General features: G+C 35.6%; 1 protein-coding gene across 2 annotated transcripts in view; it reads left to right on the forward strand.

Moving 5' to 3' along the window:
- LOC123529144 (tyrosine-protein phosphatase non-receptor type 12-like) overlaps nucleotides 1-9,170 on the forward strand; it is a 108,621-nt gene extending 99,451 nt beyond the window's left edge. For both annotated transcript variants that reach the window (XM_045309363.2, XM_045309362.2), the window contains exon 16: nucleotides 1,260-9,170. In XM_045309363.2, the coding sequence (XP_045165298.2) occupies nucleotides 1,260-1,330 (71 nt within the window). In that variant the 3' untranslated portion in view covers nucleotides 1,331-9,170. The remainder of the gene's footprint in view (nucleotides 1-1,259) is intronic.
- The last annotated feature ends 4,027 nt before the right edge of the window (nucleotides 9,171-13,197 follow it).

The raw sequence follows: 13,197 nt of genomic DNA on the forward strand, positions 1-13,197 counted from the left end.
CAGAGTAAATGACCCCTATTGCTTTGGGGTCACTCCATTAAAGGTCAAGGTCACAGGGGCCTGAACATTGAAAACCATTTCCAGTCAGTAACTTGAGAACCATTCGACCCAGAATGTTGAAACTTCATAGGATGATTGAACATGCAGAGTAGATGACCCCTATCGATTTTGGGGTCACTCTGTTAAAGGTCAAGGTCACAGGAGCCTGAACATGGAAGACAATTTCCGATCAATAACTTGAGAACCACTTGACCCAGACTGTTGAAACTTCATAGGATGATTGAACATGCAGAGTAGATGACCCCTATTGATTTTGGGGTCAGTCTATGAAAGGTCAAGGTCACAGGGGCCTGGTCATATAAAATCATTTTTGGAAAATAACTTGAGAACCACTTGACCCAGAATGTTGAAACTTCATAGGATGATTGAACATGCAGAGTAGATGACCCCTATTGATTTTGGGGTCAGTCTATTAAAGGTCAAGGTCACAGGGGCCTGGTCATGTAAAATCATTTTTGGAAAAAAACTTGAGAACCACTTGACTTAGAATGTTGAAACTTAATAGAATGATTGGACAGGCAGAGTAGATGACCCTTATTTATTTTGAGGTCACTTGATCAAAGGTCAAGGTCACAGGAGCCTGAACAGTGACTTGAGAACCACTAGGCCAAGAGTGTTCAAATTTAGCGGGATGACTGGACATGCCAAGTAGATGATCCCTATTGCAGCAAACCACCAGTGTCTCTTTGACTTTTGCTCCTGACCCCTATTGACTTCTTGCCTTTAGGACTTTGCATTGGGGGAGACATGCGCTTTTTTACAAAAGCAATTTCTAGTTCAAATTGACTTTATATATATAAAATGATTTAGAAACAGGACTTTAACCTTTTGCCTGCTGGCGACAAGTGATTCTGCCTTTGCGACCAGTGCAGACAATGATCAGCCTCCACGACGTCATGGTCTACGTGGTCGCTATTCGGGCAGTAAATTTTCATTGACCACCCCTTCAAATGTTAAATGGTACTGCCCAAATTGAATGAAAGACAAGTCCATTTCAGGATTTTAGCAAGATAAAGTTAATTAGAAAAAGATATAGGAAGTTGAAGACTTCAAAATAAATTTGTGTATTCCTTTATACCTGTACTGTTTATCACCGAGGTAATAAAGGAGGAAAATAAAGACTTAGAAAATCTGTTACTGTGAAATCTTTAATGTTCTATAACAATGTATTATGTATGTTATATTCCTTGTATTTGCAGGATACAAGATCAGGTTAGGAAAGAAACCCAGTGGACCTAAAGAACAGCCATCATTTTGGAAAAAGAAATGAGTGACTAGTTATAGTTATGACATTCACAGTCATGTTTGAAAATTTGAAGTTTCATTTCCGAGTTTCTTCTAGTACTTAGACTCAAAAAGAGAGTGTGAACTCGCATAAAACTAGGCTCTGAGTGTAGTAGTAACATATCTTTAGCTGATTTAGGTCATTATTTACAATTTGAACTTATACCCAGTAAATTTGGACCTTTACCAAGTAACTGAGTGAATGTGAGAAAAAAACACACCAACAAATGTATTTTGAAGTGCTGTTGATAGCAGCTGGAATTTCCGCACAATTGGGACTAGCAAGAACTAGTTCCCAGGCTGTAGTATATTTCCAGTAATATACTTACATTTTCATTTCAGTTTTAGTTGGACTAGATCTCTGGCCATAGTACATTTTCATTTCCATTTCAAATTTAGTGGGACCTAGTTTATGTCCAATATCTATCCTTCCATAATTTCTCTGATAAGAAAAATAAGCAAAATATTTGTTTGACAACATTGCCATTGTATTTGCTAGTCTGGTTTGAATATGTAAATAACATTAATTAGGGGTCTTAAAATGTAGAAATCTGACGTGGGACTGTTAATGCTCATATACTGTGGAGTGCCTGATTTTCCAGTTAGTTTGCCATTATTTGAGATCATTAAAATTAATTTTGAAATGTTTTTTTTTTTAAGAAATAAGGTATAGAAAAATCATGTTTTAATGTTATTCATGTAAAAAAGTGGTTATACATCCATGGAATAATTTCTCAAGTGAATAATTATGGTGATGTATAATCTCTTTTGAGTGAAATAATTTGAATAAAGCACGATTTTGCGCTACATTATTTCCATTCTAATACGCCTTTAATCTAATACAGTAGATAAAATATAGAAACGCTCTTTCTTGATCACAACAAAAACATTTACATCATGGCCTTTTAACGCAATGTCATTTTAGTGCAAGCTTGCTTTATCAGAAGCAAGTACATTAGAACAAATATTAATCTGAGTAGAGACCAAAGTCCTTGCAGTGTATATATGGCTGCTGACTATAAAATCCGAAAAAACTTGTTGAGATAAAAATACAATCTACATTATGGTTATTTAGTATTTTCTTTATATTGCTATTGCATAAAATCCAAGACATTCCAAACATTTTTAGCTCACCTGTCACATAGTGACAGGGTGAGCTTTTGTGATCGCCCTTCGTCCGTCCGTCCACAATTTTTTGTGAATGCAATAGAGACAACATTTTGCAATCAATTTTAATCAAACTTGCACACAACTTGTATTGGCATAGTATCTTGGTTCCTTTTCAAAACTGGCCAGATCCCTTTCTGGTTCCAGAGTTATGGTGCCTTAAAAGGCCAGAATTTGCTATTTTTGGCTTGTGAACACATTAAATTAGAGACCACATTTTACAGTCAACTTTAATTAAACTTGCACACAACTTGCATTGACATAATATTACGGTTCCTTCGAAAACTGGCCAGATCCCATCATGGGTTCCAGAGTTATGGCCCCTTAAAGGGTCAAAATTTGCTATTTTTGGCTTGTGAACACAAAAGAGGCCACATTTTGCAATCAACTTTAATCAAACTTGCACACAACTTGTATTGGCGTAATATCTCAGTTCCTTTCGAAAACTGGCCAGATCCCATCATGAGTTCCAGAGTTCTGGCCCCTTAAAGGGCCAAAATGTGCTATTTTTGGCTTGTGAACATGATAGAGATCACATTTTGCAATCATCTTTAATCAAACTTGCACACAACTTGTATTGGCATAATATCTGATGGCCTCTTAAAGGGCCAAAATTTGCTATTTTGGCTGCAGCCATATAAAGACTTCATTATACACACTTGCAAAATATCTTCAACAAAAATAAATCTTGGATTCCATGTTGAATCTGTCAGATCCAATCATAGATTCTGGAGTTACGGCCCCTGATTGACCCCTGTAAGTGCCAAAATTTGTTAATTTGTACCTTGTGAACACAATAGAAGTGACATTTTATATTTGATTTAACTACACTTACACACAACTTAAGTCACAATAAGATCTCGGTTCCTTTCGAAAACCGGCTAGATTCCATGATGTGTTCTAGAGTAACTGCCCCAGAAAGAGCCAAAATTTTATATTTTGGCTCTTTCAGCCATATAGACGTTTCATTTATGCTTTGATTTGATACAAACTTGCACAGAGTAATTATCTTGATGATTTCTAGGCCTGGATGGAAACTGGGTCATGTTGGGTCAAAAACTAGGTTATCAGGTCAAATCAAAGGAAAAGCTTGTTAACAAGCTAGAGGCGGCATTTATGACCCTATCTTCATTGGTCAGAATGTTTATCTTGATGATTTCTAGGCCAAGTTGGACCGGGTCATGGGGTCAAAAACTAGGTCACATGGTCAAATTAAAAAAAAAAGCTTGTTAACACTCATGAGGCCACATTTATGACCCTATCTTCATGAAACTTGGTAAGAATGTTTATCTTGATGATTCCTAGGCCATTCCTGGGTTATACGGGGTCAGAAACTAGGCCACCTGGTCAAATCAAAGGAAAAGTTTGTTTACACTTTTGATCATTTGATGTGCATGAAACTTTGCCAGAATGTTTGTCTGCATGAAATATGTATGAATTTTTATCTAGGTCATGTGGGATCAAAAACTAGGTCACCAGGTCAGATCAAAGAATAAGCTTGTTTACAACCTAGGGGCACATTTTTGAATCTATCTTCATAAAACTTGGTCAGAATGTTTGTTTTCATGACGTCTTGAATGATTTCAAATCTGGGTCATGTGGGGTCAAAAACTAGGTCACTAGGTCAAATCAAAGGAAAAGCTTGTATACACTCTAGAGGCCACTTTTTTGCTCCAATCTTCCCGAAAATTTGTCAGAATAGATGTTTTCGTGCATTTGGACAAGTTTGAATCTGGGTCATGTGGGGTAAAAACTAGGTCACCAAGTCAAGTAAAAGTAAATGCTTGTTTACACTCAGGAGGCCACATTTTTTGGTCCAATCTAAATGAAAATTTGTCAGAATATTTGTCTCCATGAAATCACTAGGTAAAATATGTTTACGTGTTTTGATGTGTTACTCAGGTGAGCAACCTAGGGCCATCTTGGCTCTCTTGTTCAAACCCCTGTTTTCTTTGTATAATTTATTTTTTGATAGACTTTGATATAGTTTTAAATTTAGTTGTACTGTAAAATTATTATTAAAACTGTTAACATTTACAAAAATTTTTGTATCAAGTCCTGTTTTGTGTAGAAGTTGTTTGTTTATATGTGTTTGTTAACATAGCCAGTTTTTAGCTCACCTGTCACGAAGTGACAAGGTGAGCTTTTGTGATCACGCAGAGTCCGGCGTCCGTCCGTCCGTGCGTAAACTTTTCCTTGTGACATCTCTAGAGGTCACAGTTTTCATGGGATCTTTATGAAAATGGGTCAGAATGTTCATCTTGGTAAATTCTAGGTCAGGTTCGAAACTGGGTCACGTGCCTTCAAAAACTAGGTCAGTAGGTCTAAAAATAAAAAAACCTTGTGACCTCTCTAGAGGCCATATATTTCACAAGATCTTCATGAAAATTGGTCAGAATATTCAATTTGATGATATCTAGATCAAGTTCGAAACTGGGTCACGTGCCATCAAAAACTAGGTCAGTAGGTCTAAAAATAGAAAAACCTTGTCACCTCTCTAGAGGCCATATATTTCACAAGATCTTCATGAAAATTGGTCAGAACGTTCACCTTGATGATATCTAGGCCAAGTTCGAAAGTGGGTAACGTGCCTTCAAAAACTAGGTCAGTAGGTCAAATAATAGAAAACCCTTGTTACCTCTCTAAAGGCCATATTTTTCATGGGATCTTTATGAAAGTTGGTCTGAATGTTCATCTTGATGATATCTAGGTCAGCTTCGAAACTGGGTCACGTGCATTCAAAAACTAGATCAGTAGGTCTAAAAATAGAAAAACCTTGTGACCTCTCTAGAGGTCATATATTTCATGAGATCTTCATGAAAATTGGTCAGAATGTTCACCTTGATGATATCTAGGTCAAGTTTGAAACTGGGTGACGTGCCGTCAAAAACTAGGTCAGTAGGTCAAATAATAGAAAAACCTTGCGACCTCTCTAGAGGCCATACTTGTGAATGGATCTCCATAAAAATTGGTCAGAATGTTCACCTTGATGATATCTAGGTCATCTTTGAAACTGGGTCATGTGCCATAAAAAGCTAGGTCAGTAGGTCAAATAATAAAAAAAACCTTGTGACCTCTCTAGAGGCCATACTTTTCATGGGATCTGTATGAAATTTGGTCTGAATGTTCATCTTGATGATATCTAGGTCAAGTTTGAAACTGGGTCAACTGCGATCAAAAACTAGGTCAGTAGGTCTAAAATTATTAAAATCTTTTGACCTCTCTAGAGGCCATATTTTTCAACAGATCTTCATGAAAATTGATCTGAATATTCACCTTGATGATATCTAGGTCAGTTTCGAAACTGGGTCACGTGCGGTCAAAAACTAGGCCAGTAGATATAAAAATAGAAAAACCTTGTGACCTCTCTAGAGGCCATATTTTTCATGAGATCTTCATGAAAATTAGTGAGAATGTTCACCTTGATGATATCTAGGTAAAGTTCAAAACAGGATCACATACCTTTGAAAACTAGGTCAATAGGTCAAATAATAGAAAAACCTTGTGACCTCTCTAGAGACCAAATTTTTCAATGGATCTTCATGAAAATTGGTCAGAATTTTCATCTTGATAATATCTAGGTCAAGTTCAAAACTGGGTCACATGAGCTCAAAAACTAGGTCACTATGTCAAATAATAGAAAAAACGATGTCATACTCAAAACTGGGTCATGTGGGAAGAGGTGAGTGATTCAGGACCATCATGGTCCTCTTGTTCTGGATTTTACACCTGTAATGAAGTGTTTTATTTCAGTAAATGACAACTTCCCCTCTTTACTCCAAAGAGGAGGAATGATGCATTATCTTCTGTCAAAATATCAAGGCTAACATATGCCGCGTCTGGGATACTGTGGTCTGGAGATACTTCGACAGTACAGCTCACAATGTTCAAACATTTCATACAAGCTACCAAGCAAGGGGACTTCCTGTCTGTGATAGTTTGACATTGACCAAGAGGAAAAATCCCAATTTAATTGACAAGGCAGGCTTATGCTTATTAGCTTGACTTTTAGCTATTGTACTCACCCTGGCATGGTTAAGGTTTTACATGCAAGCACATATAGCTATCATTTAAAGATATATAGCTTTGAAACTTTTTTTTCTAGATCAATTGCCAACCTCAGTGGGTCAGGTCCCATAATTCTGACATGTATTTTGCCCAAATTGTGCCCCCTTTTGGACTTAAAAAGTCCTGGTTTAAGCTTTGCATGTAAGTTACTGTTTCCAAAATTAATGCAGATGTTGATTTGAAACTTAGTATGTGTCTTCAGGGTGATAAAGATAGATTTCCCGGAAGCACAGAGCACCCCAAACACAGCCAAAGAACCATGCATCACAAAGTAGGCCAGGTGATAGCTAGGTCAATTACCAACCTCACTGGGTCAAGTCCCGTAACTCTGACATGTATTTTGGCCAAATTATTAATTCCCCCTTTCAAACTTAGAAAATCCTAGTTAAAGTTTTGCATGCAAGTTACTATCTCAAAAACTGATGCAAATATTGAATTAAAACTTCACACATTTCTTCAGGTTTATAAATCATAAGGTCATAGCATCAAATCCCATAACTCGGACATGTATTTTGCAAAATTGTGTCCCCTTTTGAACTTAAAAACTTCTGGTTAAAGTTTAGCATGCAAGTTATTAACTCCAAAACTAATGCAGATACTGAATTGAAACTCTATAGATAATTTAACATTTAGGGTATTATTCCTGCTTCTGGGACAATTCGAATAGTCTTGCATTGGCTATCTTATGGACAGCTCTTATTATATATATATTTTTTGTATATTTGTTCGTTTTGAGTAAGTCTGGAATATATCTTGCCGAGAAGAGAGAATTTTTTTAGCTTGACTATATGAAGTATATGGGGAGCTATCATACTCGACCCAGCGTCTAAGTCCTTTGACTTCACACCTTGGTTAAAGTTTTGAGGCACTTCCTCTTCTTTCTCTTTATCTCTGTAATAACATGATGGATTTGCTTCAAACATAAAACAGTTTTTCCTCGTCATCACCCACATCATCTGGTACAAGGGCAATAACTCTCCCACCAATATTTTATTAATTATCCCCCCTTTTAATTTACTAATTTCAGGTTAAAATTTTGGTGCACTTCCACTCTGTCTCAGTTATTACTAAATGAATTTTATCCAAACTTATAACAGTTGTTACACATCATATGACAAAAGGTCCATAACTGGCATCAAGTTTTCATGAATAATGCCCCCTTTTAACTTAGAATTGTAGCTTAAATTTGATGCATTTTCACCATATTAAACAAGGGGTTTGATTCAAATTGAAAATAGTTATACCACAATCATTACCCACATCATATGACAAAAGGGCCATAACTCTGGCACCAGTATTTTAAGAATTATGCCCACTTTTTACTTAGAATTTCAAGTAAATGTTGTGAACTTTCTCTTTATCTTTGTTATTACTTAATGAATTTGATTCAGACTTGAAATAGTTCTTCCACATCGTCATCCTCATCATATGACACAAGGTCCATAACTCTTACACAAATATTTAGTGACTTATGTCCCCTTTTTACTTAAAAATTCAGTTTATTTCTGTTGTTACTAAATGGATTTTATTCAAACTTAACAGTTGTTCAGCATGGTCACCCACATCATATGACACAGTGTTTGTGATCCAGGCACCAAAATGCTATGAGTTATGCCCCCTTTTTATTAGAATTTCAGGTTCAAGTTGTGTTGCACTGCTCTATCGCACTTTTTTGATTCAGACTTCAAATAGTTGTTCCTCATTATTAGCCGCATGATATGACAAATGGTTCGTCATTTTTTTTTGCAGAATTTTTTGCATGAATTATGTCCCTTTGATACGTATTTAATGTTTTAATACAGTTCCCTATCTTTGTTAATACTTAATACAAAGCTATTGTCCAATATTTTCATTCACATGGGAGTACTTACACACCAGTGACAGCTTCAGTTTCCTCAGATATGCCCAGTTTCATGTTCACTGTCCAGCATCGAAATAGTCGAGTACGCTGTCACCTGTGACAGCTCTTGTTTCGATTTAAGAGTTATGAAACTCTCATTCAGTAAAGTTCTTTGAATCGAGAAATACAATGTAAAGAAAAAAATAACAGTATTACACTTTTCATCTCATTTTACATGAAAAATTAGAAATCGATACATAATTGGCAAAGCTTTATCTCTCACAGTGAGTGATCCAGAGTGAGTAATACACTTTGAGTAATATTGATTAAACCTCACTGATCAATTACAGTATTTCATAAAATAGCATAAAATGAAATTAATACTTATAGTTGAATTTTATGAAGTCTATGTAGATTCTACAGTGTTAAATATTGTATTGAGGTAGATAATATTATACATGTATTTGATGTTGGATCACCTTTTCTGATCAGAAAGTTTGGCTGAAATTATTTGTGTTTCTTGTGTCAGTTCATACTTTATAAAGTTGACATTTTCCTTGTTAAATAGTTTAAATATCTCGTTATGTTTTCCATTTATCTAGCTATCAGTGTGTGAATATGCTTACAAAATACAATGTAAGTTTGTTATAAGAATATATTTTTATACTACATTTATATTGTATACACATGGTTCAGTGATGTAGCATACATTACTTTATACTCATTGTGATAAAAAATATTTGAGAAAGTTTTATGACTTTGTTATTTTTAGCTAAACTGCTAGAAATTTTCCAAATAGTAAAGCTCCCTTACAGAATAGCTGCATAGCAACACATACTAATCTGTCTCAGGTTGTAATTGCAGATTAGAATATCTGATTTGAGGGTAACTGAAGAGCTTGTTTCTGCCAAAAACTGTTCACTGAGAGCCGGATATTCTGATCTGCTTCTACAACCAGTGGTAGATTCTTTTTCTTGCATACCTTATTTTATAAATTACAGCAGTAACAAAGATTCAAACGGTTCAACCCATTTTTGGACACATGAAAAATGCACAAAATTACGATTTTCAACACCGTTTCAGTTCTTCGTCTGCAAATGATGCATAAATAGTTAAAACTTATTTCATTTTTTATCTCGGAAAATAACTGCTCGAGTTGATCGTCTCGGCACGGAATAAAGCAGTATTGAAGTACCAAAACGTATTTCGTAAAGGTAAAGGTAAATCTTATTTACCGTCGCTTTGTGAAACAATGAACATAAGCTCTGTAGAGCTTTTGAACGACCCTATTTTAAGAACAGTTAATTAAAGCCAATTATACCTTGACCACCCAGCAATTTGCTAGTACCCATTTACAGCTGGGTCGACTGAGGCAATCGTGATAAAGTGCCTTGCCCAAGGACACACTACAATAGGAGTAGCCAGGAATCGAACCCGAGGACCCGAGGCCTTCGCCTCCGTATGAAAGCGTCTTAGCCCTCTCGACAAATGCGTCCACTAAAGAGGCCTTCGTCTGCATCCTGAAAATCTGTTGGCAAATTATATATACTATTCATTGAACAAACATACCAGCAATATATCGACATGTTTTAGTTCATTTTCAAGCCGCTTGAATTCACCGTTTCGGTGGAGATTACAGCAGTATCTGAGCACCAAACATGTTCGATTTACACAGACTTTCTTTGAACGTACGGCACTGGCGTCCTGAAAATCTGTCTGTGTTACAACGTTTACCATCTAATATTTTTATAATAATACCAACAAAATATCAACATCGAGCAATGCATTCTCGAGCCCTCCCGAACCTTTTGAATTAAGCAGTAAAAGGGGTTCGAGCCCATATCCTGACACATAAGAAAAACAAAAATACTATTTTAAACAGTTTTGAACATTTTTCGACGGCTCATCATGCATTAATTGCTAAAACTGATTTCATAATGTATCTCGGACAACTTCCAACTATTGTTGTTACTACTATAACGTTATACAAATGTAGCAGTAATACTCCTGTTACTGCTCTGAACGCCCAGGGCCCGGCATGGCAGTCTTAAATGAGATCCTGACCAAACACTTTGGTTTAGAAAGGTTTGTGCCCGATGAGTGTCTCGCATGTTAACCGAGGAGCAAAATGCCGATAGAGTCAATTCGAATGTGATAAAGAAACGCTCAAAGGTTCCAAATTTAGATGATCGCACAATGCGACAGCTCCTAAAAGATGAGACCTGGATATACTTAATAAGCCTCAGCGTCACGTTTACAACAGACAGTGGCTGCGAAAAGGTTACCATAGACCAGTAACTGCAAGTAAGAACTAAAAGTGTCAAAAAGGTTGTGACGCGACGTCATAAGTTGACGCTAAGTCATTTTAGGCTATATTTTCTGTTGAAGTATCACTATCGCTATTTTATGATACAGTACAATCTCATGTATTGTGCGATATATCTTCTGAAACTAGAAACCAATTTCTATTTCATTTTATAGTTTTAGTTTAATATAAATAAGCTATTAGCGATTTTTATGGGCCTAAAAAGACCTAACACACAGGAATTCTGCTGTAGAGATGTAACGGGAAATTTCATGCATTTACGATAAAACAGACAGATGAAAAACAAAAACATGTCTGACGCTCATTAAATTATCGCGAAATGATCGTCTGCCGTAAGCTACTGACATCATCTTACTTAACTCGTTTTTTAACAAAAAAAAATCTATAATATTTCACATAGAAAATATTATTTTTATACTTTTTCGGAATATGTATATATTTGACATTTTATTTCAATGTCGGAAATATACATATAAATTTTTCATGTCTAGTAAAAATGTTCCACGCTACTTGTAAAGAGTATAACTGAAACGAAACTTAAAGTTCAATTTTGGTTTAATTCACAGGTCACAAAGTTACGTCAGTTTTGTAAACAGAATTAAAATATTATTTTCTTCAGCTATTGAAAGCTGTATGTTTTAAAGAAAATCATGCAATGTATCATAATGTTATTACATTTTTTCCATGTCCAAGTAAAATGTCCCATAGCGTACGTTTGTTTACGCTGACGTTGTCGAAATCCCATTACTTTAATAAGAAATCACATAAATACAACTTATACAATATATTCCAGGTACATGTTAATAAATATATTAAGTTCGTGAACTGTCAGAATTCCAAGAAGACCGGATCCTACGTGTTAGAAAATGACGAAACAAATGCTTGGGGAGCTAGTTGAAAGTCCGGAACAAGTGTTACCAAGGGCAAATTTTATGAGATCGCTACAAAGAACATTTTGCGCTCATGCCTTCGTCGTCCGTAGTCTTTATAAGTGAAACTTCTCTAAGAACGCACGTACTGTTAGATATTACCGAAGATGACCGTTATAAAATTTTGAAAATACTTGAGAAACTTGAATTGTTGAAAGACATGTTCAGAATTATAATGATCCTGTCATTTGATCTACAAAATCACTGCACATATAAAAAAAACTTATGTTGCTTAAAAATATTTGTACTCGTTGACATACATACATGATGTGCATTATGATACTTGGGAACAATTTATAAACTTAAAAGCTCGGAAAATATTTTAGTGTTAAAATATGAAAAATCAGAAATGAAATAAGGAAGATTTGTTTTCTTGTCGTTTATATAAAACATTCATGGAAAACAGAATAATAGAAACGTAATATGATTTTAGAAAAGTATATGCTCGAGTTATTTCCAAACGTCAAATGTAAGAAAACCGGTGTTTTTCTGGCGTTACGCTTTTTAGCTCCAACTTATGACGTCGGGTCTTTGTATTCCATCTTCTTTGACTCGAGGGTGCCGTTATAGATTTCTACACCGTAAGGAAAGTCAGCCAATAGAACATTTTTATAGAGACAAGATAGTGAAAGCTGTTGAACGTTCAAAACATACAAAAAATGTGGCCTTCGCTGTCTATAGTTGATCAATGATAACGCTACGGCATACCAAGGCTGAGAAAGATGCCGGCTGGGCATAATTATGGAACAAGCACATGGGTTGGTATTTTTCAGTTACTCAAGACCATACCAAGAGGAGACTACTCTGCAGCGTTCACTTTCCTTAAGTGGCGAATACTTAGAAGGGATAAACTAAATTTGAAATCTGTACACAGTCTACTATAAAATTCCTTCAAGAGTGTCATTATTTTTAGAATGACCGTCGTATGATTTGGACTGCAAGCTCAAAGATTAACGTCATACATACATATGGAAGCTTCTGTTAAACTATATTTATTAATCCAAATTACTGCACTATTCCAGTCGCGGTGACGTCCCCGGTGTGGAAGAGTTTCCATCCAATAAAATAAAATTTGGTATACATCATTGCCGTAGGGTAAAATAACGGTACAGGTAAATCTCTTCACAGTTTTTGTTGTTTTATTTCATTTGTCCAGTCTGGTGTTCCATACTTTTGCTAAAACACTCCAATACTTATATATGGTCCAAGGGAAATTAATTATCGCCACCTTTACTAATTTTTGAAATGTTAATAACCCTTAATCTCTATAAAAACGGAGGTCCGTACCCCTAGAAAACCCCTAACAGGCTTGACTAGAGTACAGGATCCGTACCCCTAGACACTTCCTTTTCCTAAAATTTTGGCATGTGACTTATTTTAACCAATGACGATCTGGTCACTGCAAAGGTCAATCTTTTGAAACGTTTACAGTTTTATACTCTGCGATATAATCCAAATATCTATGGATATTTTATCTATATTCAGGTTACATCCTGATAGTAAATATAACATTTTGTTAGTAT

Source organism: Mercenaria mercenaria, chromosome 13 (assembly GCF_021730395.1).
Source record: "Mercenaria mercenaria strain notata chromosome 13, MADL_Memer_1, whole genome shotgun sequence".
Lineage (NCBI taxonomy): Eukaryota > Metazoa > Mollusca > Bivalvia > Venerida > Veneridae > Mercenaria > Mercenaria mercenaria.